Genomic DNA, 22,396 nt, shown 5'->3' on the forward strand with positions numbered 1-22,396 from the left:
GCATCTAATCAGAATGCACTTTTTTTTGCAGATAAATCATCCACAGAGCAGGGGCACATTAAATCATGATAACCAACCAAATCCTGCATTTTATACTCACTGACTATTGAAAAGACCATGTTTAATACATGTTTCTAAGCTTTAATGTTGTACTAGCTGTACTGGTTTTGCAGCAGTCGTACAGTTCCGGATTAACCCACACTAATCAAAACAGAGCATTACTCACTGCGGTATGACTGCATGTGACTGATACCCACTGTGTGCTGTGACTTCTAGAAGCTTGTCTTTCAGACCGTCTCTAACGATTTAGGCATGTTGTATGCAGAACAATTAAAGGTGCAGTAAGCAATTTCTGAGAAACATCAGTGATATTTGAAATCACCAAAACAAACACGCCACTAACTAAAAGGATAATTTTGATAGCCCCGCCAAACTTTGACAGGTATGACATTGTATTGTTTCATTCGAACCGAACATGATGATTGGATTGGATTTGGTCCTAAGCCTTAGATGATACACATTTATAAAAAATACATTAAAAAAAAGTTAAACATGCATGCTTCATATGAGGAGAATTTCAAGACATGTAAGCTTATAAGCCAAAAAAAAAGTAGGCTGTTTAATCGCACTACAAGGCATAGGGCTAAGAATACTTTTAAGTATCTTTAATCAAAAGATATGCCAAATATACTCAGTGTAAGTATACTTAAGTGTAATTAAAGTATATTTATGAGTTGTAAATAAAAATTAGCCAAAGTATACTAATAGTACACTTAAATAAACTTGTTTTTTGTAAGGGCAGGAGAAGGAGAATCTGTCTGTGTGCACACATCTTTTTATGTGTCTCACAGGTGGCTGCCTTTCATATTTGCTCTGACATTTAAGTGAACTATAAAGACCACCACAACAACAATGTGGCATAGTGCAGTCTCTATTATTTTGTACTTGAGTGGGTGGGAACACATACAAAATAGGATCATTTATAATTGATTAGGCCTACTTAAAATTCATGTGAACAAAAATCTACAAACAAAGCCTTATGCCACTCTCATAAGTCAGATTACAATCTATCAATCAAATAAAAAATTAAAATGAATGCACAAGGTAAATAGCAATAGCACTGCATAAGCGTTTTATAAAAGAGTTCATTCAAAACTTAAATAAATCTCTATTTGAGATTAGCAATTTAAAAAAAGAAGCGTTCTGTGACAAGAAGCCTATGTCTGGGTAAAATAGTTTCTGAATAATGTGATCTTAAAATCTTGAGTGATCTTTTACTCTTTAGAGCCATAATAAAAAAAAATATATATTTTTTTATTTTTATTTTGTTTTACCTGAGTTGCGAATGTAAAATCTGTATACTGATGTAATAGAAAGACTGTGTAGGCTACTGCGACATGACGGCATGAAACGACTGCCTCAATAAACAGATTTGATCAAATTTTACTCTTGAGAGCCGGTTTTAGTAAATCAAAAACCTGCAGCATGTTCAAAAAAACATTACCAGGTTGAATACGTTTGAAAAACTGCCCAGTAATAATTACAAAATTAGCACAGAAAGAAATGTAAGAAAAATGCCTATTACAACAGAAATATCCCAAAAAATTAGAATTGAATAAAAATAAAAGACTTTGTGAATCGAAACAAATTTGGAAATCTATCTCAGCCCTAACATCTTTAGTTTGACTTGAATATATATTTACATGTGGACAACATGTAAAAGACTGCCGATCCTTTAGCCCAGTGATCTCAAACTCAATTCCTGGAGGGCCACAGCTCTGCAGTTTTGCTCCAACCCTAATCAAACACACCTGATCCAGATCCATTGAGCTAATCAAGGTCTTCAGGATTACTAGAAACTTCCTTACAGGTTTGAGTTGGAGCTGGTTGGATCTAAACTGTGCAGAGCTGTGGCCCTCGAGGACTTGAGTTTGAGATCAATGCCCTTCTTTGCTCAGTGTAATAAGAGATAAATCTGCTGGATTAACTTGTGTTAGCTCGACATTTGTTATATTTTCCTCTCCCATATTGTTCCTGTATGTCCGTTCAGGGAGAGGTTGAGGCTCTGGGTCTGAGCGGCCAATCAGGCAGTCATTGAGTTTAATGACTGGCAAGGCCAATGTTCCCATGTTTCTGTGATCTCTGAGAAGTGATCCAGTCTCCAAGTTAACCTGACTGGAGCTACATGAGCCAGAGGATGGGGAAGAGCACTTTAGAGTGGGAATTCCCACCCCTTCTTCTAAGCAATGAATGTTGACCTCAGAAAAGTCCAATGTACGCATGTTCATTTCTATTTGTGAGAATCCTTTTGAATCATTATTCCTATGAGTTTGTACTTGTGGCAGGATCTCTTGGTCCTCTTTATCTCGGTCTTGTTTGTAACGTTTTTCTTGGTCACGATTTTCATAGAGAACTGTATTGGCACAAATAAATATGAAAAGCCCCACCCCCATGATGACAGGACCAATCAGCTTCAGTTTCTCTGAAGAGGTGCGTCCAGTTGAAACATGATGTGGTGTTTGTTGTCGGCGGGGTTGACTGTTCCAATACCCCATCACAGCGACGGCGATTCCTACTATCAGCAAAACACCAGCAAACAACAAACAAGCCCCTGGTGTAGATCGCAGGTGCAGTCCACCAATCACAGGCCCTGGATCTGTCCTTGATGGTGGAGTCTTTGACTCTGGGACTGTTACAGCAACTTTTTCTGTGGGATTTACCTCAGACATTCTCCTGGGAATAAATGCAAAATAGGCTAATGGACTCCAAATACTCAAGCAAGCCTCTACTATATATATATATATATATATATATATATATATAAATTAGATGACAACTCTTTGCATATTTAATGCATGCATTATAATAGTAATCCCAGCAGTTTCTCAGAAGCATTTATTTGTGGGGAAGACAACTAACCCTTGACAATCCTTTTAAAACTGCTGTTTGACTGTTTTCATCTCTGCTCAGTAAGGCAATCTGTGTAGTTTTATCCTTACTTGTTTTGGCTGTTCTTTTTATATTTTATAGGTCGCAATAACTGAAATCAACGAGTAAAGGCAACAATACCATTTTATAAAATGTTCCGTTATGTATCGTTATGGTCATAATTGTGGTATTGCAAACTATTCTAACTCAAACCTTCTGGGGAAATGTTTTAAGATAAAAACTGAAAGAGTTGTCGGAAGTTTAGTGATGGTGACGTTGTCAAGATGGTGAAGTTGAAGTTGTCAAAAAGAAAAGTCCATTTGATATCATGGTGACTTTAGAGTGGCCTTCGATTTGTAAAAAAAAAAAAAAAAGTGGAGTTTGTCTTCCATTGGTCAAACATACAGATAGTCCTGCCCTAAACACATGCCATTGGTTGGGCAAATGTTTATCAGACAGAATAATCACTTACACTTTTGCAGGGAAATCAACATGAAAATATGTTATTTATAGTTGTCCTGTAAACACTTTAGCTTTAAGATAACAAACCTTATGGGTGTGTCTTCAAAATTATATATTTAGGCACGAATCCGCAGTACATACATGTAGAATGTCTATTTCAGTACACACTATTTCATACTCATCGTGAACATAGAGGTATATCAAGTCGGGACATCAGCACCTGAAGTTACTTAATACCACTTAAACTCACCTCAGTTTATCCACTGGAAACACATGATTGGCAACGGTCCGTCTTAATTGCTTCAATGACGTAAGAGCCACCTTGCAACGAGTCTAATCTAATCATGTCGAAGAAGATGCGCAAATCCATCAGTCCTCTAGCCTTAGCAAACGCGCGTATCATGAGCGTGAGGGGAGGCGCATTTACTTTAAAATGACGCCAGTGACGTGGGAGTGAGCGAGCGAGAGAGATACTGTGGTTAGAGGGTCATGGGAACATGTGTGCAAGCCCTTTGGGTCCCACGGTGGTCAGAATAACCTATTCTTAGAGTCTCTAGGGAGTCTTTGGGCCCAATTCAAGTTTTTTTCTCCCTAACTCAGACTGTTATTTTGTATTATATATATTTTTTATATACATAAACAACCTTTTTTATTACAAAAATAATTTATGCTATGCTAAATAACCAAGCAAAAGTTTTAGACCTGCAAACAAAAACAGCAGAACAGAGCAGAAAATTAGTGTGTAATGAAGTCTGGGAAGTTTATTCATAGTACAGTTTTTTTTTTTCTTCAGTTGCTTTATTTTTGTAATTTAAAACAGTTTTAAGAAGATACTTTTTATTTGCAATCTTTTTTTATTATTATTACAATTTCTCAAATGCTCTCAAACCCAATATGCATAACTGCATAAAAAAGACACAATAGTAACTCCATGCCAGTTGAGCCTCTGCATGAACTTAAATTTCAGTTTTATGCAACCTTTAATATCATTATGAATGAAAACAAAAAAATAAAAACAAAAGAGTTCTGTTTGTAATCCTTATTTATTCTCCTTCGCTTTATTCATGCATCCATTCGGGACTGAAACTCAGAAACACAATCTGTCACACATAAACAGTCTGCTCAGAGAGACATAATCTACACACTCACACACACACATCAAAGAAAACAATCAAAATCTAATAGAAACTCATCCTTGACGCAAACCACTGTAGTTGGGATTTTCTTAAATCTTGATTTTCCATCACGACCCAAATGCCAACTTGTAATCAAGTCAATGATCTGCAGACTAATATCAATTTTATTTAATATTTTAGCTTTTGTACAACCATTTTCTGAGTCTTCAGCTTTTCCACTTTCAACCCTATACCTGGATCTATTATCCTGACCTAATGCCATAAGAAGAACCTATGCATGTGTGTATAATGACAACTTTGAGAAGCACTGCAAAAGCCAAACCAATGCATGAAAGTGCAGTGATTCCAACATGGCTGAGTAAAATCAGTCGAGAATTACAGCTGTATAATAGAGCAGGTCATGGTTGTACAAAAAGCTTTTGTTCGGTGAATGACAGAACAAAATGTCTTGGAACTTAGGAATGCTTGTACAAGGCGAAATGTCATGGTCTCAGGAGCTGAAAATACACACTTACCACACACACCCGCTCAATTCTAATTCTATTTTCAGTGTCTAGTGAGTCAATCACACTGTCCAATTCACTTCAACAAATGTACAATATCTTCAATTTACAAATGCATTTTACAAGATCACACATTTCATCTGAAGTAAATACAAACTTGAGACATTCAATTCCAGATTTGCCCAGAGCAAGAATTCCCTGACATTAGATGCAAGCACACATGTACCAGTATTTTTATACATGTATACATGCACAAACTCTCACGCGCGCACACACACACACACACACACACACACACAATCCTGTTGCCCTCTAGTGGTCTCAAACAGGATAATTTGGATTATTTGGGATGTGTTCAATTGCAAACAAAGGTCTTTTTGCATTTAAAAAAAGTAATAGCTCCACAATCATGCCTTTCAATCGTGCCTCTGGCACCAAATGCAATTAGTCGTCATTTTAGCAACTGTAAAAGCATAAATATCAACAATGAAACAGTCAACATTTTAAGGTGCCTCAGTATAGTGTACTCACCCCACCCCGAGTCTAATATAAATCAAATGATCTATTTCAAAAGAGAATATCAGACCTAATTTAGAGCGAGTGCAGGAAGGGGAGACATCAAATATTTATCAGCCTTAAGAGACGTGATTTTTCTGATCACATACAGTTTGTTGGATCGGCTGATTTTCAATGTCCGTCAATCATAAATGAGACCAATGATTGAGCATTTGTCAGTCCGCTGGACACATCGGTGGAGAGCAACTTTCAAACGTGTTGTTTGATGGAGCAGCAGTTGCTATGAGGTGTCTACTCTTCATCTGCGCTCTTCAGCATGAGGATAGAGTTATAAATTTTGAGAGCGGGGCCGAGCTTGATGCTTAGAATCTTTACGATGTCTGACTGAGTAAGGAGCAGGAAGGCCTCACCATCAATTTGCTGTAGGAAAAAGAATGGGCAAAAAACAAAAATACACAGAAATTACATTAGTGCTAAATGTGATAAATTAGTGCAAATGACGAATGTGAAGTATTGTAATTTATTTAACCAACATTATCAATTAAACCAGGCCCTGAATTTCGTTCAGCAATGACATGTTTGCTCATTTCTGTGTATTTGTGGTTTTACAATGAGGTAATTTTGTTATGCAATATTGCTTACACACAGCACAAGAATCTTGATTTCAAACTTTTAATTGAATTTACAAACCATCAGTAAAATAAGAACAAATACATTAAAAACAGTAGCACAAATAAATACAACAGAATAAATATAAGGCACTGATTAAGCATATATTAATCAGTAATTATACAGATGTTTATGGAAAAAAGTTCCATGACTTTTCCAGAACTTTTTGGGTTTCCAGGCCACGAAATTGCTATTTTAAAATCCCTTATCAGGGTTTTCAGGACCATACAAACCCTGCTGGAGTAATGGCTGCAGAAAATTCTGCATTTAATAAATATTAAAAATACAGTTATTTTAAATTGTAATTAATAATGTAATAAATTGATCGATAAATTGATAAATAAATTGTAATTAATTAATAATGATTAATATTAATTGTAATTAAATTGTAATAATAATATTTTTTACAATATTACTGTATTTTTGAACAAATAAATTACAGCCTTGTAAAGGGCATACTCAACTTTTTTTGGAAATAGGCTCATTTTACAACTTTTAGTTGAGTTTTACCGTTTTTGAATCCATTCAGCCGATCTCCGGTTCTGGCAGTACCACACTTTTAGCATAGCTTAGCATACATCATTGAAGTGCACAAGACCTTTAGCATTTCTCAAAAAAAAAAAAAAAAAAGACCAAAAAGTTTCGATATTTTTCCTATTTAAAACTTGACTCTTCTGTAGTTACATTGTGCACTAAGACCGACAGAAAATGTAAAGTTGAGATTTTCTAGGCTGATATGGCTAGAATCTATACTGCCGTACCATGAGTGCAGTTGTAAAATGAGCCTATTACCAAAAAAGTGGAGTATTCCTTTAAGTATAAGAGACTTCTTTCAAAAACATTGGAAAAAATCCAACCCCAAACTTTTGAATGGTAGTGTATATAGGGAAGGTACATTACACAAATATTCACAAGTAAAGTTGATGTTTTAGTTATTTACCTCCTTCCTGAAAGTGGCAGCATGCTCTCTGCAGCCAGGCAGGCCTCGCACAAAACTCGAAACCTGAACGAACAACATTGTCAAATAAGATGCATTAAAAATAAATACATTTAGAGGACCGCTTTTAAAGTATAAATGAACTTTTCTAGAGTTATCAAATGCCACCTCTTCAGTGCTCCACTTTGCCACTCTCTTGGCGGTGAGGCCCAAAGCTTCAGGCAGCAGTTTGCCATGCTTTTCCGAACACAGCTGAAACCTCGGTGGCTCCCATCCACAAAACACAGACTCATGCAGGAACTGCTGAAGAGAATCTACAACACGAATAGGATTTATTCATGACATGCCTTGCAAACGTTCTCATATGTCAGTCATTGGCAAATAACAGTGCTACAAGATGAAGAAAAGGTTACTAGTTCAAAACACAGGTGCCAAGTTCTTAGAAATGTTCTTTTGTATTCAGGTAGCTTCATATATGGTTGACATTTTTTGAAAAGTTTATGTAGTGTTATTTTATGTATAGTGAACTAAAGCTTGTCTTGTTATAAAAAGGTCCGATTACCTTATTGACCTTGACAGTCATGACAGCATGCATTTCTGATATCATTTTCTGCTCATGTTAGTTGTCATGGCTTTGATTTGGTGGACAAAAGTGAGTAAAGCAGTTTAGTTAAGATATTTTTGTTTTCTTAGAAATAAAAATTGTCAAACTACCACTTATTAAATATGACTTGAATTTTAAAAACAATAATAAAGCTTTTTTCCGTCATTGTGTTCAGAAATTAAAAATCATAGATGAAGTGTATTCAAGCCATTATATCTATGAATTGTTTTATAATTATTACACATCCAGGGAAAAAACAAAATTCTCAGAAGTTATGGATTATCCACAAAAAAAGCAAATTAAGCCAAAACATCACAATATCTGAAGAATCTATACCTTTTCCATCACCTTCCTGCTTCACTTGGGGTGGCTTGACACATTTAGGAGCTGTACCAGACCTGAAGAATAAGAAATAGATAAAAAGTGAGCGTGTGTGTGAGGAACAGAAAAGTTCAACTGTACATCACTGCTGACACTCACACAATGTGCTCACGCACTGCCCGAGCTTGTGGACAGGTGTCTGTGGTGGTGTCAGGGGGGTCTGGGGTGCTGGCGCTGGGTGTGGGTGTGGGAGGCTGCGTGTGAGTGAGTGTTTCAGCACGGCGGTGGCGCGGGGGTCCACTGAGCGTGACTGGCCTCTCCCCACTCAGTCTGTCTGGAACCAACCCGTCTTTATTCAAATTCAGATCCGAGTATGGACAACTCACCGCCCTAACAATGGGAGAGAGACTCGTTTGCATTTGAATGCGCATTTTGAGTTGTGTTTGTAACAACACATGTATAACTTACGTGTAATGTGTCCCATACCGAGGTCCTCGAATGTGTCCGACCCCGTTGCATCCTTGGGTTGGGCAGCCTTGTCCTGGAGGGACTGGAGAATCTCTGGGCCCTGATAATATTACCATTACGAGTTAGATTATGTGGCCATGTGCTGAAATACTTCCGATTTGTGTGTAGGTCAGTATGTTACCGTTGGGGTGTTGTAGAGGATGACCTGTTTTCTGACACCAGCCTACTGGGTGCAGTTCTGGGCTATCGGCATCTAGCCAATAATCATACTCGTCACTCCAGCCGTCAAAATGGATCTATGTATATAAACAAAGATTTAGTGAAGGTATACTATCTGTACACGCTTATTAAATACTGTATGTCCATGTTGGCTTCTAATTAGACAAAACAGATATATTTGTGTGTAAACCTTGATTCTGTGGTCATCTGTATCAGAGATGGTGGAGACACGGATGAGTACGGCATTACGTTTGTCCACCGCCTCTAGCTTCATTCCAACTTGGAAGCCATGTGGTGGTCTCTGGATTACCCAGGATCAAAGGTCATTCAGAAAACAATTAAAATCATATTATATGATCAAATAATACATACTTAAATCAATCAAATGTATAAAACTGGACATGTAATTAATATCATTTTAGGGAGTGTTTCTCACCACTGTCACCTTTAGCTTGTTAACAAGTTTATCTGTTCATATTTATTATGAAGAGAGCTATACTAATAACTTTGAATTGTATAGAAGATTAAATTAAATTGTTTAAACACAAAATATGTAAAAAACAGAACATATCTTTTATATTATCATTGAATTAATTATGGTGTTTTTTTTATCAAACTGCCTACTACTTTGAACCAGATCAAACGTGTTTTATTCTTTGTAAATTTTATTTCTATGTTGTTCAGGCTGACTCTACACTTTATCACCACACCAACTACAAGGACCTTTCACATGATACTTTACCAATTATAAAATATCATTTGAAAGGTCCTTGTTAAAACTATTATTTATCTACACCTCTCATGGTTCATTGCAATGATTTGAACCGTACCTGTTTAAAGGCTCTTGCTGGTGCAGCTTGGGTTCCAGTTTCTTCAAGGTACTTTTCCCATGAAAAACTCTTTGGGTGCTTATACTCTAAGGAAGACATACATAGACTTCCAATAATTTAATTTAATACAACTTGTCATGCACATTAGAGCTTGTTAAAAAAAAAAAAAAAAACGAATACTGGGGCTTTCAAACTGGGGTCCAGGAGGTGCTAAAAAATACACTTGTTGTGTTTTCGATTCGGTTTTTGATTTTTCTTTTATGAAAAGTGCTATACTAATAAATTGAATTGATTAGAAGATGTTAGATACACTGTAAACTGTAAATATTTTCCAGATAAATTCTATTGAATTTAGTACCACGCCACATAAACGCTACATATAAAAGTTAACAAAAAAAATTATTCTGACCTGCAGGTGTGGTGAGTGTTAACTCCACCTCCTCACAGTACCCGACTGGATGAATGTACGGACTGCTGGCATCACACCTGAGAAAAAACAGAATGCATTTACAACCACATGCATATCGGGACACTCAAATGGCCAGTATTCTGCTCACGATCTTACCAATAATCATACGTATCATCCCAGTTGTCAAAGTGAATGAGGAGCCGGTTGTCGACAGCAGCAGCAATGGTTGCTACGCAGATGAGTGACGGGTTCTTCCTGTCCACGGCTTCCAGCTTCATCCCAGCACGGAATCCCGACGGTGTGACTGACTAAATAGGGCAGATAACACATGGTTAAAAATAGAACGGAAACTATTGAGATCTCTTATTCTCTTGAAGTGTGTGCTTATGAAATGACATACTGTATTAAGACTCTTGAAGAGATGTTTTGGGGCCAGTTGACCCCTACAGTTCTTTACATATGTGTTCCAGTTAAACTCCCCATCTCTGCAACCTGTAAAATCATAATAAAGAACAGCATATGCAATACATTTTACTAGCAGAATATGCAGAAACTAAGTGTCCACAGAAAAAAAACTTTTTTAAACAACATGAAAACTATCCTAACACAACCCTGCTTCATTAAATTATATCTTAAATTATATTTAATCATATTTATTATTTATAAATAATATTGGTATAAATTACAATACTTGTAATTACAATACTATTACATCTATGTTGAATTTCAGAATAACAGAGAGACCAGTTTGTCATCACACAGTTCAGAGTGAATATTGAGTAGTTTTAACACATAAAGAAACATCTATAAAAAAGATCTACCGTGATACAGAAAACAAAAGTAGCGTTTTGCATGGTTGATCCTTGACAACATTTTTTTTTTTACAGTACATCTTTATTACTACATTAAGCACCTTTTGGAAGCAATAGCTTGAGGCCAGTTTTCTCACACCAGCTTGGCGGCTTCACATCCCATGAGTCAGCATTTACCCAGAAGTCATAGCACTCAGGGTAACCATCAAAGTGAAGCCGAATCCTGTAACCTTGCACCTGGAACAGAGAAAATACATCTTACCCTAAGCGCAACCTAAAAACAACATTTAGTTTTGTGCTCCTAATAATCACACATCAAGGAAACATCACAGGTCAGGAACATTTGACCCTGGTTACCTCTGCAACGGTCAAAACACAGAAGAGAGCCGGATGACAGGGGTCCAGTCCCTCTAACTTCATGCCAACTTTAAATCCATTCCTACTCTGCGGAAACGACTGGTGCTGTATTGCAAACACACAATAACAAAATTATTGAATTTCATAGATGTCATGCTTTAAAAAAATAACTTTTTCCTAATGACAAAACTGAATTGACATCAAACTTACCGTCCTAGTCAGGATCCCAACCACACCATGTTATTTATTTAACCGAGAACAGAAATACAAGTTATATATGCTGTGTTTCTCACCTCCTTAAAAAGTTTCAAAGGAGCGGCAATGGCTCTCTCCTCCTCCAAATAAGCTGACCAACTCCAGGTTTTCTTCTTAACAGGAGGTGCTGTCACTATGGAAACAGCATTGCAAAAAGGCACTTTATATGGCTTAGAAAACCATGGAAAGGATGACAGTATGAAACTGACTGAAAATATTCATGACAATCTGTACAACCTGCTAAGACTCAAGTTGGCATGCACCAATTAAAAAATATTTTTGACAACACTGATAAAAAATAAATTAAGACTCAAATCTGTCAGTCATATTAAATGTATCCAGTGAATTTAAGCATCACAACATTATAATGTATAGTATGAATACAAATATTAATGTGACTATATTCATTTTAAGATTTGCCTAAGATTACATTTAACAGTGTTATTACATAATTTGTTTTATTTAATTTTTAAATAGCTTGAGTTAATTATGTGATTGTAAGACAGCAAATGTTATTTAAATAAAACATTTTAACCTTGATTAAAAAAATTGGGAAATGTCAATTAAACAAATGAATATCAGATGATATATATGTGTGTGTTAGCTAAATGAAAATTACCAACCTAGTCTAGCAACTTTAGCCGCTCGTCTTCCCTTCGAGGATTTAACCTTCTCCTAAAAAAAAAAACAGAAAAAAAAAATATTTAAAAAAAACTGATCAATGCAGTAGTTCATCCCTGTTGATATTGAATGTGTGCTCTTTTGGTGTGAGATGTGTGTGTGTGTATTACCTCTTCCTCCTCTATGTTGTCCTCCTCTTCATCTCCAGATTCCATAAACATCTTCTTCTTCTTTCTCACACGTTTACCTAAACGCTCTCCTTCGAATGCCTCAGCTGGGGTTGACCTGCACACACAAAAGAACTTATAAATTCACCATAAACAGTGCAACTGGCAGATTTGTGAAACTGCCAAAAACATGCACCTGCCACTGGTAGGCTGCACACAAGGAGCACTGCAAAATTTGCCCTGTAGGAAAGACTCCTGTGAACCAGAGTGACCACAGGACCTGCAGTTTGCAGTGAGCTCAGTGATGGGAACAATGACATTGGGCACTGTACTCATGCTGGGGCTTTCCACAGAGCTGGGGTTCTTAGTGTTGATGCCCCCGGTCTGCCTGTGGTTGTCAGTGGAAACTGAAAAAAAAAAAAAAGAGAGAGAAATCGAGTGCTCAAAAATAAATAAAAGAGCAAATCATTCCTCTCTTTGTAGAAAAATGTGTTACATGTACTCACCCACAGCATTTGTCGGATGGTCTGTATTCAACTGGGGCTTTTCAGTCTGATTTGAAGTTTTGTTTTGCTCAGGGGAATTACTGTTGTTGGTGCTTGTAGTTTGAGGCTGTGGGCCTGTAAGCTTCGCCTCTTTAACTTTGGGCTCCGCCTCTGTGACAATCTCCAGGGTGCCAAATTCAGTCATCCGAAACTAAAAAATGACCAGATTTTGAGATTTTTCATCAGCACATTCAGAATATTCCAATATGTCCCTTGCATCACAATTTATGCATCAGATACACTTAATATTTGTACCCGAATGTCACTTCCAGGCAATGTAGCTATGCCGTCCTTCCAGTCAAGAGCGCTCATCATGTCAAAATCGGTTCCAGTGGCAGCAAGACCACCACTCTTAGATGTCTCTGTCATCGTTTCCTACAAAATGGAAAACAAAAGAGAAAAAGCATATTGTTACAACATGGATAGATGCCAGAAGTAAGAATCCTAAAACACAAAAAGTATTCTCGTCGCTTGATAAATTTAAAGGGCAAGTTTGGTATTATAAGTTTGGTATTTTATTTTTACAATTAAAGCCCTGTTTTAAGATCATTTCTGATGAAATAGAACGGTTAAGATTGAAATTCGGACAAATGCTGCTGGCCTGAGAATTTTCGATTTCTGTGGTTGCCAAAAACAAGGTATTCACTATAAAGCTTGGAAGAACAATGATATTATTTAATATAACTCAGACTGTGTTTGGCTGAAAGAAGAAAGTCGTAAACACCTAGGAAGGCTTGAGGGTGAGTAATTTATGGGAAAATGTTCATATTTGGGTGAACTAACTCTAACCAAACTGTCTAAAACACCTCTAAAGGGCAAACAATCCTTTAGTGGTTCTCAACCTTTGTAACTCAATGATATCTGAAGGCCCCCTACCCTAAGTTTTGTTTTTTAAAACTTATTAATCTATCTACACTCTTAGTTTCTTTAAAACAAACAAACAAAAAAGTTAATAAGTAAAGTTAAAATAATAACATTTCAGGATTCAAGACGTTTTAAGATTAGTGTTTAACCAATTAACTTTGTCATTCGTGATTTACTGAATGTGGGTTATAGATAACAAAATATGTTCTATTTTTTTTCTTGAATTTTTTCCTGATGATATATCCTTGCACCTTGTTTTAGTAAACAAAACAAAACTGTCGTTTTCTATATTCGAATTCAAAACCGTGTTTTTGCGGGTGATGAAACGACCGCAACTCGAGATTACGAAATAGCCGCGCGTCGCTTGTAGTTCCAAGCAATTCCGCTGGAGGGCGACTGCTGCTCTTAGTACGGATTGCACCAAGCACTTAAACGAGGACAAAAATATGTATTTCTACATTGTTATGATGCTCATTTGTATGGACTAGCCATGTATACCAACTCTCACTGACACACTTAAACTACTTTGGTGGTTATTAATGGAGGAAAGCGATTAAAAGTAAAGTTAGACGAACAAGTTCAGCTTTTCCTTGTTTTAAAATAATCTCGCTAAATCTGTGCTTTTAAAGAGGGCGGATAATCGCGGTGACAAGTTAAAACGTACATATTCACAAATGAGTAGTTTTCGAAGAAGAAAGTCTTTATTCAAGCACGTTATCGTTGGTATACAGTAGGCAATAGTGTTTTAACGTTCTTGACCTGTCGTGTGTCTTAAATCAAAATATTATCAAAATCTCAGACTGTACAGTAACGGTGCCCCGCAAAGATCACCCTACAGCTCTTCTGGTTTATTACAAAACGTTTGTTTGGATATTTCAAGTGATGACTGAATTTATTCTGAGCATAAATAAAGTGCAATGCGCGAGCGCCCATTATTAGCATTCGACTGACACACAAAATGGCGGAGGATAGCAAAGGGCCGCCGACACGTCTAAAGTATGTAAATTATAACAGTTTTCTGGTCTGATTCACAACGCTCGGACCTTCAAACAATACGGGAAGGCCAAGTGTACAACTTGTTTTATTAAAACGCAATGTTTTCCCCTCCGTCAACAAACTCCTTACTTTCCCCTTGTCACGGAATGTCGTTAGCCCGACTGATAGCCCCGGCTAGCTGTAACATTAGCAGGGCAGCCTACAATAAACCAAATCAACAGTTTTACGTTCATATCCAAAAGAAAAACATTTCACGAGGTACTTTGAATGAGTTGTCATTTATCAGTATATAACCATAATAACTCGGGTGCATCCAGACCCGGAGAAATAACAAATTGCATGCTTTTAGTTTCTTCTGCACAAACTTGACTTCTAATTATCTTTACGGTTTTTGAACCTAGTTGAAAATAGTCGCAATGGTTGAAAATTGTTAAACAAGAAACGCACTTTGTATTAGTATCGTTGTTCACTGCGTGGGTGACGACATTAACGTCATATTTATTGATAAACGTGCAACTCACCTCGTTTCTCTCTTAACTCTTATTTAGACCTGGATGGTGGCGTTATTGCGCATGCGCCGGTTAATATGTGTCTGTCCAACTTCTACAGCCCCGATAAACTTCACCACATATTTGTGAGTGATTATCCTAATGTAACGGAGAATCAGAGGAACTGAGCTTTATAGTGTCCTTACATGACCCCGGCATTGCTTGATCCATAACCGTTTCAATCGGTGCTTGTTGCGCTAAAACAATCGAAGGCCTTATATATTATAGATATGGAAAATTATTTTAATCCCCTTTACGTTTTCACGCACTTTAAACAAAAAGAGAGCCCTATGTAGTGTTCAAACGGGGTCACAAATGAATTAATTTTAATGGAATGCGTGCTCACTGAAACAAGCTGTTTACAGAGTGTGATTTTTGTATCTGTTCAGTTTACAGTCGTTGTAGCGGTGATCCTCTGATTTGATTTCCTGTAACCATCACGTGTTCAGGTTTTACTCCGCAAATCTCTTTTGAAGGGCTTACTTCGCCATATGCACAAAAAATAAAGAAAGGTAGAGCTTATTCATAAAACAACACTGCGTCGAGATTCAAACTGAAGTTCGTAATATTTAAATACAATGTTGTTTTGACAGACGCATTGTTGCAAAAGTGGCGAAAAGGAAGACGGTAAACTTAGCGAAGACGCCACAAGATGGCGATGTGAGCTTAAAAGTGGAGGTTTCTTCCTAGACTCGAGGTTGGCAGCAGCACGTTGTTTGTAAGTAGGTCTGAGGCAAATACAGGAAGCAGAAATTTGCCATTTATACAAGTAAAGTAGTGGAAATTATACATGTAAATGATCTGTGGATGACAATTGTGTTTTTCTTTGTGACCCATGTCTCAATTACAGTATAGCTTTTGCGCGAGTGGCCACCTGTGATTGTTTGTGATACCTTCTTTTTAAAGCACGTTAACTAATAAGCTACATAAACTTTCATAATAAAATATATCCAATCATTTAAAATAAAATAATTTAATTGTTTCCATTCCAAAAATTAGACATTCTTTACTGATCATACAATTTCATTACAAACACTTACCAATCCCATCTTAATACTGTTCACAATTACATTCATTCAGATTTAATATTCTTTCAGTCTCACAACTTAATATCTCTTCTATAATCAAGCATCTTATGCAACCTGTAGTTTCACTTCATCTCATTACAATATAGTACAGCCAGAACACCATTAAACAGTATACTTCTTTACAAATATTTTTGTTTATCAAACAGGGCTAAAAAATAATTAAATAAGGTGAATGTTAGGAAAACAGTCCCTTTTGATAGAAACTCTGAAGTCATGTTGCAAAAGCATTGGTCCAGCTAACATGAAAAATAAACTGTGTTTACTCAAGTTAAAAATTATTAGAAACATGTTCCGACAAATTGTATTGGTCTGACAAAAAAAAAAAAACTGTCTTAGTGTCCACGAGTCAGTGAGAAAATGTTTTCACTGGTGTAGGTGAAGCCAGGAAAGGTTGCTCCAGACTCCTCACATGCTCCTAGCGAGTGTGGAACTGGAAGTTCTGTAAACCGAGGGTCAATGTTCATGAGGTCACCAGGGCCAGACTGAAATGTAAACAAATACAATTGTCCTGTAAGCACATCATTTACTCACACTCACATTTTCTTCCGTTCTAAATATATTTAGAAAGTATATTTTTTTCTGTACAATGGCAATTTGGATCCCATTGACTTGAAGAAAAAATCTTAAAAATATCATCTTTTGTGTTCCACAGAAGAAAAAAGTCATACTGGTTTAAACAGTAAAACAATCAGTAACAAACAGTAAACTCACCAGTAAGGGAACAAAAGGTGGAGAAATTTTCTTTGTAACAAGGTCATCCCAATGAATAGATGAGAAGAATGGATGAGACTGCAGCTCGGTCTATAGCCAAAAAAGGGGGCAAAATGACATTTAGCCACTCTTTCTTTTAGCAAGATAAACCAATTTCAGATTGTGTGATTGTTCGTGAACATGTCTGTGTGCTAGTTGGATTACCAGGTCACGTTTGACTCCTAGTCTCTTCGCCCTGTCCCTGTTCAGCAGTCTCTTCAGCAGATCTCGGCCTGCACTAGACACTCCCGGTTTTAGAACCAGAGGCTGATAAATAATATTCCTGAGCATATCAAGACGATCTGCACTGTAGAAAGGTGGCTGGAATGAGAAAGAGTTCGTGTAAAACACACCTGTCTACCTGTATTATTTATCTATCTGAGCATTTATTGGTGGGTTTATTTACCAGGCCGTAGAGCATTTCATGGAGAACAGCGCCCAGACCCCACCAGTCCACAGTCCTGTCATATTCCTTCTGCAGGAGGACCTCAGGTGCTAGGTACTCTGGGGTTCCACAGAAGGTTCTGGTGGTGCCATGTCCACTCACGCCCTCCTTGCACAGGCCAAAGTCGGTCAGAACCACATGACCCACAGAATCCAGCAGGATGTTTTCTGGTTTCAGGTCCCTGTGAGCATGCGAGAAAGAGGGTTTACTGTAAATCTGCTGCAAGTTGGTGATCATTTTGTTCTTACTAAGCACAAACGAATGAGCTTATCGGCATTATACAGGCACAGATATTTCACAAGAGTGTTGTTACCTATAGACAATCTTCAGGGAGTGTAAGTATCCTAAAGCACAGGCAATCTCAGCAGCATAAAATCTGGCTCTGGGTTCTCCAAACACCCCCTCCCTCTGCAAGTGGTAAAAGAGCTGCAAAAATGAAAAAAAAAAAAAAACAGACATTCATTAACACAATAATACATACAAAATAGTACTTTTTTGGCTTGAAGGCCCCACGCTGTCCAACACAATATTCGAAGTATGAACAAAACTATAAAATAATAATATTAACTAAAATGTATTATTTACACTGGTATACTGGGAGTGTCAATATAGGTCCTATATTGACCTCAATTAATTTAGTTATTTAATAAAAACAGTAAATAGGAAAGAAAAAACAAATTTCAGATCATTTTAATTAAGTTTTATATTTAAATATATTAATAATATTAATCTAAATTATATTTATAATAATATATGAATTATATTGGAATAACATATTAATTATCCCTTTGTGGTTTGCTGATATGACCAAAATGTCCTGTAAATGCAGTTTTTCCTAAAATTGCTTTTCTAAATAACATGACTGTAGGCTTCGTCCACTATAATTGACTTATATAATAAATTATATATAATTGACTAATTGACTATAATGACTGTAGGACTTCGTCCACTATAATTTTTTCTTATTAAATTTTCGATTTGATATTCAATTACACATTGTATATTCAGACAGAAAGATAATAACTAAGCAAAAACCAGCCGAAGCTCAATTCTATGTTTATTATAAGTATATTATAAACTACTATAACTACTGTATATTATTAAAAATATGTGATAATTTGACAATAATCCTGTTATTGGCCTCTGACCTTTGATCTGGATTCATCTCTATAAACAAGTCCAGATTCAAAGCTCTGTACTTGATTGCATTTATGTACCTACTTAACTATATTTCAGGGCTGAATATGTACTTATAATGAAGTGAGCTAAATCTGACAAAAAATACTTTTGGAGTCCTCATTTGTATGGTACAGTATAGAAATATAGTACTTCAATTTTTGTTAATTGTATAAAAGCCAATGTTTTCTGTTAGGGTTAGTGTGTGATTTAGGTTTGGTAGTAGTAAACATACCTCTCCTCCACATGCATAGTCCAGCACTAGATAGAGTCTTTCCTTAGTCTGAAAGCTGAAGTGGAGCTTCACCAGGAATGGATGATTAAGAGTCTTTAACAACACCCTGTGCTCACACATGACATTTCTTTCCTGTAAAAAAACCCCACAGAGTTAATACATACAGACACGTTATGAACCAAATAATTATAGTAATATACTCATAGTCATACTCGCCTCTTTCCTTGTTAAAATAATGTGTTTCTGTAGGACTTTGACTGCGTAGAATCTGCCATTTTCCCTGAGTGTGGCCAAGAACACCTGAATAAAAACATTCAAACCAGGTTTAAACAATATTTATACATTATAGGAAATGCAATGCAAAGTGGGCCTCTATAAACATTATACCTTGCCAAAGCTTCCCGTCCCGATAACCTTTAAGTAGTCAAAATCAGCAGCAGATACCCTAAAATCATATAGAAATAAATATTTATGTGTAATTGTATGTTTTTGTCCATATAGACTGATAGTTGAGCACACCACTTACCGGGATTGTGGCTCTTCTGTTAATGGATTACTGTAACAAACCTAAGAAATAGATTGGGGAGAGAGTCAGCAGCTTACTCCAGTGACATATGAAACCATATCACAGATCACTTCACTTCCTTTTACATCTATAGATTACTCAGGTCAACCAGTACAGCACCTAAATCAGTGCAGCTGACTTGACATTATGTTTCTGAAAGGACTGGAGACCTTTATTAATACTTTAAGCAAGATATTGCTAGTAACCCCAGGACATGCAAGTGGACATGAGCTTGTTAAATTTCACTCACAGCTGCTGCTCCGTCATCCTCAGAAAGACTACCCTCAGGTCGCAAGAAATCCATCCTGGAATGAGAGAAACCATATCAGAGAAATGCGTCTGATTTTAACAAATTAAAATCTTTAGTTCTAGCTATTTTCTTATAAAATTGACCCAAAGTCAGCCAACACCTAGCAGTACTTGGCTACTTGGCTTCACATTGGAATGTTGTTATAAGTAGGTCATGGTCTTAAAGTTGCACTGGTGGTCAGTCTGAGACATGCAGTGCAACTGATTTTTCAGCTGATGTTTGAAGAGATAATGAAATAATAAGTCAATCTTCTGAACTCTGCACTGGAATGCCCTCAGAAGAACCATGTGTTGCTTCACTTTTAGCTCATGCAATGGAAAATGATGACTAGACTCACTGTCGATAGATTGGGTGGCTGGATCCAAGCTTCTTGTCCTTGATCAAAGCTGAGAAAATTAAATATTATAAGATTATTTTTATTACAACCTTTGTAAGACTAAGCAAACATTTATTTAAACATATTTAGCATTACCTTTAAACTGGTTTACATTTTAAAACAAGCTTATTTCCAAATATTGAATTTATATTTAGATAGATAGATAGATTTGTTTAATTTACTTGAACGTAAATTCTGCGTAATTTATATCTTACGTAGGCTATCTAATCCCAAAGATGTCTCTTCTTATTAAAGTTTGAGGGGAAATTATTTGAGCTCACCTGTAAAATATGAAACTATTCCCTTCATTTTTGCATAAGTGACGGGACTTTTATCCTTTTTCACCATGTTTTCGACGAGAAAGAAAGTCCTGGCTTGCAGCTGTGAGTCGTGAGTCCGTAGGTAGTCAGCAGTCTTACCGGTCAGTTCTGGTTGAGCGCTGCTTCATGTCATGGGGGACAGTCCGTAACCGGCTATTTTTTGCAGGGCACGTGGTTCCTTCCAAAAGCTCTGACGCCACTGCTCCCGTTAACTATCCCGGATACTATATATCGCCCAAATGAGCTCTAGGGTTTTCTTTTCAACGGCATCTGATGATAGTCCCATTAAGAAAAATAAATTGGCCCGAAAGTTGCAAGGTTGTTAGAGGGCGCTAAATGCGAACGAAACTTTGGACTGAGGAGGTAAATACATGCACAAACGCTTTGCGAAGAGAAGACGCTTTGAGAAGAGAATTTGCTCTGACATTTAGGGCAGAATATTTTTTTAAGTCTTCCAAATTCCTCTTTCACATTCTACTAACAGGATGCGTTGGTTAAAGGCTAGGTAAATGCGTATGGCTTGTGGTTGGTGAGGGTTTCAACTCTTCTTGGATAGCTCTGATACTTTCCAATATGGGGGAACCCTCATCAACCTGTCTGCCTCTTAATAATTTAAGAGTTCTCTTATTGCCATTTTGGTATGTTAACACTCTCAATGAGCTAACTTTACAGGTTACATAACAGAGATGTCTGCTTGTCATCACAGCCAAATACACATCCGAGACATAGAAGCACATTCATTAGACATTGATGCTGGGCAAATTAGTCTAGCCAACATTCTGAACAGGTTAAGTGAGTGCAGATAAACAACTGATGAAGAAAAACATGTGTTTGTACTTGCAGAGGTACTACGTTAAGAATGGTTTATATATGACATGAAATACTGTTAAGTGATAGATTCCCATAGTTTAATGCTATGGGTGGGAGTGAGAATATGATCAGAGAAAAATATGAGAAAATATGAGTGACAAGACTGTTATGTCATTAAGGTTATACCTTCCAAGAAATCCACTGATCTCTCTGATGTCATAGAGGGGTGGGAATGTGAAATAGAGAAATCTATATTTGGCAAGCAGAAGGTTAAGGGGCAGTCAGCCCTGATTCATTTCTGAATCAGAGAGATGACACCAGGGCATACATATATTCTCCACCCATGCACAAATCCATGTATCTTTGTCAAATTACCTCATGGATTATCATTGGGAGAAACAATTAACAATCTAATGTAGAAACAAAGTGTGAGTGATTCAGTGGCCATGCACCCACATCTCTCAGATCTCTCAATAATATAACAATAAGATCACATTGTAGCTGTTTTGCAATCCAATTTAACTAAATGCTGCATGATCGCAAAAACAAATCAGATGAGGTCCCTCATTTAAGAGGTTTTTAACATGTAAAGCCATTAAAACAGATGTTGTCAAATGTCAAAAACTTGTTGTGCTATTCTAATTCATTTGCACAAGACTCTCAATCGCATCATAGATTTTTTATTTATTTATTTATTTATTTATTTATTTATTTATTTATTTATTTATTTATTTATTTATTTATTTATTTATTTTAATCTAAGCTGCTTGTGTTGTTGCAAGACCAGAAACATATTGTGGCAAATGTTAATCTTTAATTACTTAAAATCTCTCGGGGACAAGAGAAACAAATTGCAAAACAACAACAACATGGCTTTATAATGCAAACAAGATGGTTCAACTTCCTTAAAATTTTGTTTCCATATGGTTTATCGTACAACTCACTCATCATGAGTAAAAGCTCCATTACCATAAGTCATTTGGCTATACCAACATTATTACCGTGAGGTTAGACCTTAAACTGGTCTCCCCACATAACCAAGTTGGGGCCGGATTCACCAAATTCTTATTCTGAAAGAAGTTGGCACATTTTCAAAAATTAATGTCCTAGAATTACATAAGACTTGTTGTGAGTTTAGCGCTTTATCACTCTTT

General features: G+C 36.6%; 3 protein-coding genes across 4 annotated transcripts; all 3 read right to left on the reverse strand.

Annotated features, from left to right (window-relative positions):
* Positions 1–87: 87 nt before the first annotated feature.
* On the reverse strand, positions 88–3,780 carry LOC120484699 (uncharacterized). The gene is made up of 2 exons (XM_039680031.2): positions 3,641–3,780; positions 88–2,733 (listed from the first exon to the last, which is right to left on the reverse strand). The coding sequence occupies exon 2, from the start codon at positions 2,727–2,729 to the stop codon at positions 1,938–1,940; it is 792 nt and encodes a 263-aa protein (XP_039535965.2). The 5' UTR covers positions 2,730–2,733; positions 3,641–3,780; the 3' UTR covers positions 88–1,937.
* A 634-nt stretch (positions 3,781–4,414) lies between these two features.
* l3mbtl1b (L3MBTL histone methyl-lysine binding protein 1b) lies at positions 4,415–15,521 on the reverse strand. 2 transcript variants are annotated; one of them, XM_039679907.2, is made up of 21 exons: positions 15,141–15,521; positions 13,015–13,134; positions 12,721–12,910; positions 12,411–12,621; positions 12,218–12,332; positions 12,050–12,101; positions 11,465–11,559; positions 11,172–11,276; positions 10,916–11,051; positions 10,403–10,494; positions 10,159–10,310; positions 10,003–10,079; positions 9,594–9,679; positions 8,954–9,064; positions 8,726–8,840; positions 8,563–8,644; positions 8,236–8,466; positions 8,092–8,153; positions 7,320–7,465; positions 7,155–7,217; positions 4,415–5,965 (listed from the first exon to the last, which is right to left on the reverse strand). In XM_039679907.2, exons 2-21 carry the CDS (start codon positions 13,126–13,128, stop codon positions 5,837–5,839), a joined length of 2,364 nt encoding a protein of 787 aa, XP_039535841.2. In that variant the 5' UTR covers positions 13,129–13,134; positions 15,141–15,521; the 3' UTR covers positions 4,415–5,836. The 2 variants fall into 2 exon arrangements, with proteins under 2 accessions (XP_039535841.2, XP_039535839.2); XM_039679905.2 differs by having other exon boundaries at positions 8,545–8,644; positions 15,141–15,518.
* Positions 15,522–16,133: 612 nt separating this feature from the next.
* On the reverse strand, positions 16,134–20,751 carry sgk2b (serum/glucocorticoid regulated kinase 2b). The gene is made up of 12 exons (XM_039679363.2): positions 20,394–20,751; positions 20,074–20,122; positions 19,677–19,731; positions 19,388–19,428; positions 19,249–19,306; positions 19,078–19,161; positions 18,862–18,993; positions 17,764–17,876; positions 17,412–17,631; positions 17,171–17,326; positions 16,967–17,056; positions 16,134–16,737 (listed from the first exon to the last, which is right to left on the reverse strand). Exons 1-12 carry the CDS (start codon positions 20,458–20,460, stop codon positions 16,588–16,590), a joined length of 1,215 nt encoding a protein of 404 aa, XP_039535297.2. The 5' UTR covers positions 20,461–20,751; the 3' UTR covers positions 16,134–16,587.
* Positions 20,752–22,396: the final 1,645 nt, after the last annotated feature.

Source organism: Pimephales promelas, chromosome 12 (genome assembly GCF_988280905.1).
Source record: "Pimephales promelas chromosome 12, fPimPro1.hap1.1, whole genome shotgun sequence".
Classification (NCBI taxonomy): domain Eukaryota; kingdom Metazoa; phylum Chordata; class Actinopteri; order Cypriniformes; family Leuciscidae; genus Pimephales; species Pimephales promelas.

Bases quoted from the DNA above. Each gene is read 5' to 3' on its own strand.
- l3mbtl1b (XM_039679905.2), bottom strand. From the start codon at position 13,128: ATGACAGAGACATCTAAGAGTGGTGGTCTTGCTGCCACTGGAACCGAT. The intron at 12,333-12,410 runs GTGCATGTTTTT...TTGTGTGTGCAG, and splicing joins GTGCAGCCTACCAGTGGCAG to GTCAACCCCAGCTGAGGCAT. The intron at 10,495-10,915 runs GTGCTTAATGTA...ATGATTTTACAG, and splicing joins CAAGCTATTGCTTCCAAAAG to GTTGCAGAGATGGGGAGTTT.
- LOC120484699 (XM_039680031.2), bottom strand. From the start codon at position 2,729: ATGTCTGAGGTAAATCCCACAGAAAAAGTTGCTGTAACAGTCCCAGAG.
- sgk2b (XM_039679363.2), bottom strand. From the start codon at position 20,460: ATGGTGAAAAAGGATAAAAGTCCCGTCACTTATGCAAAAATGAAGGGA. The intron at 19,307-19,387 runs GTAAGTGGTGTG...ATATGATTTTAG, and splicing joins ACAGAAGAGCCACAATCCCG to GGTATCTGCTGCTGATTTTG. The intron at 17,057-17,170 runs GTAATCCAACTA...TTTTGGCTATAG, and splicing joins TAGGAGTCAAACGTGACCTG to ACCGAGCTGCAGTCTCATCC.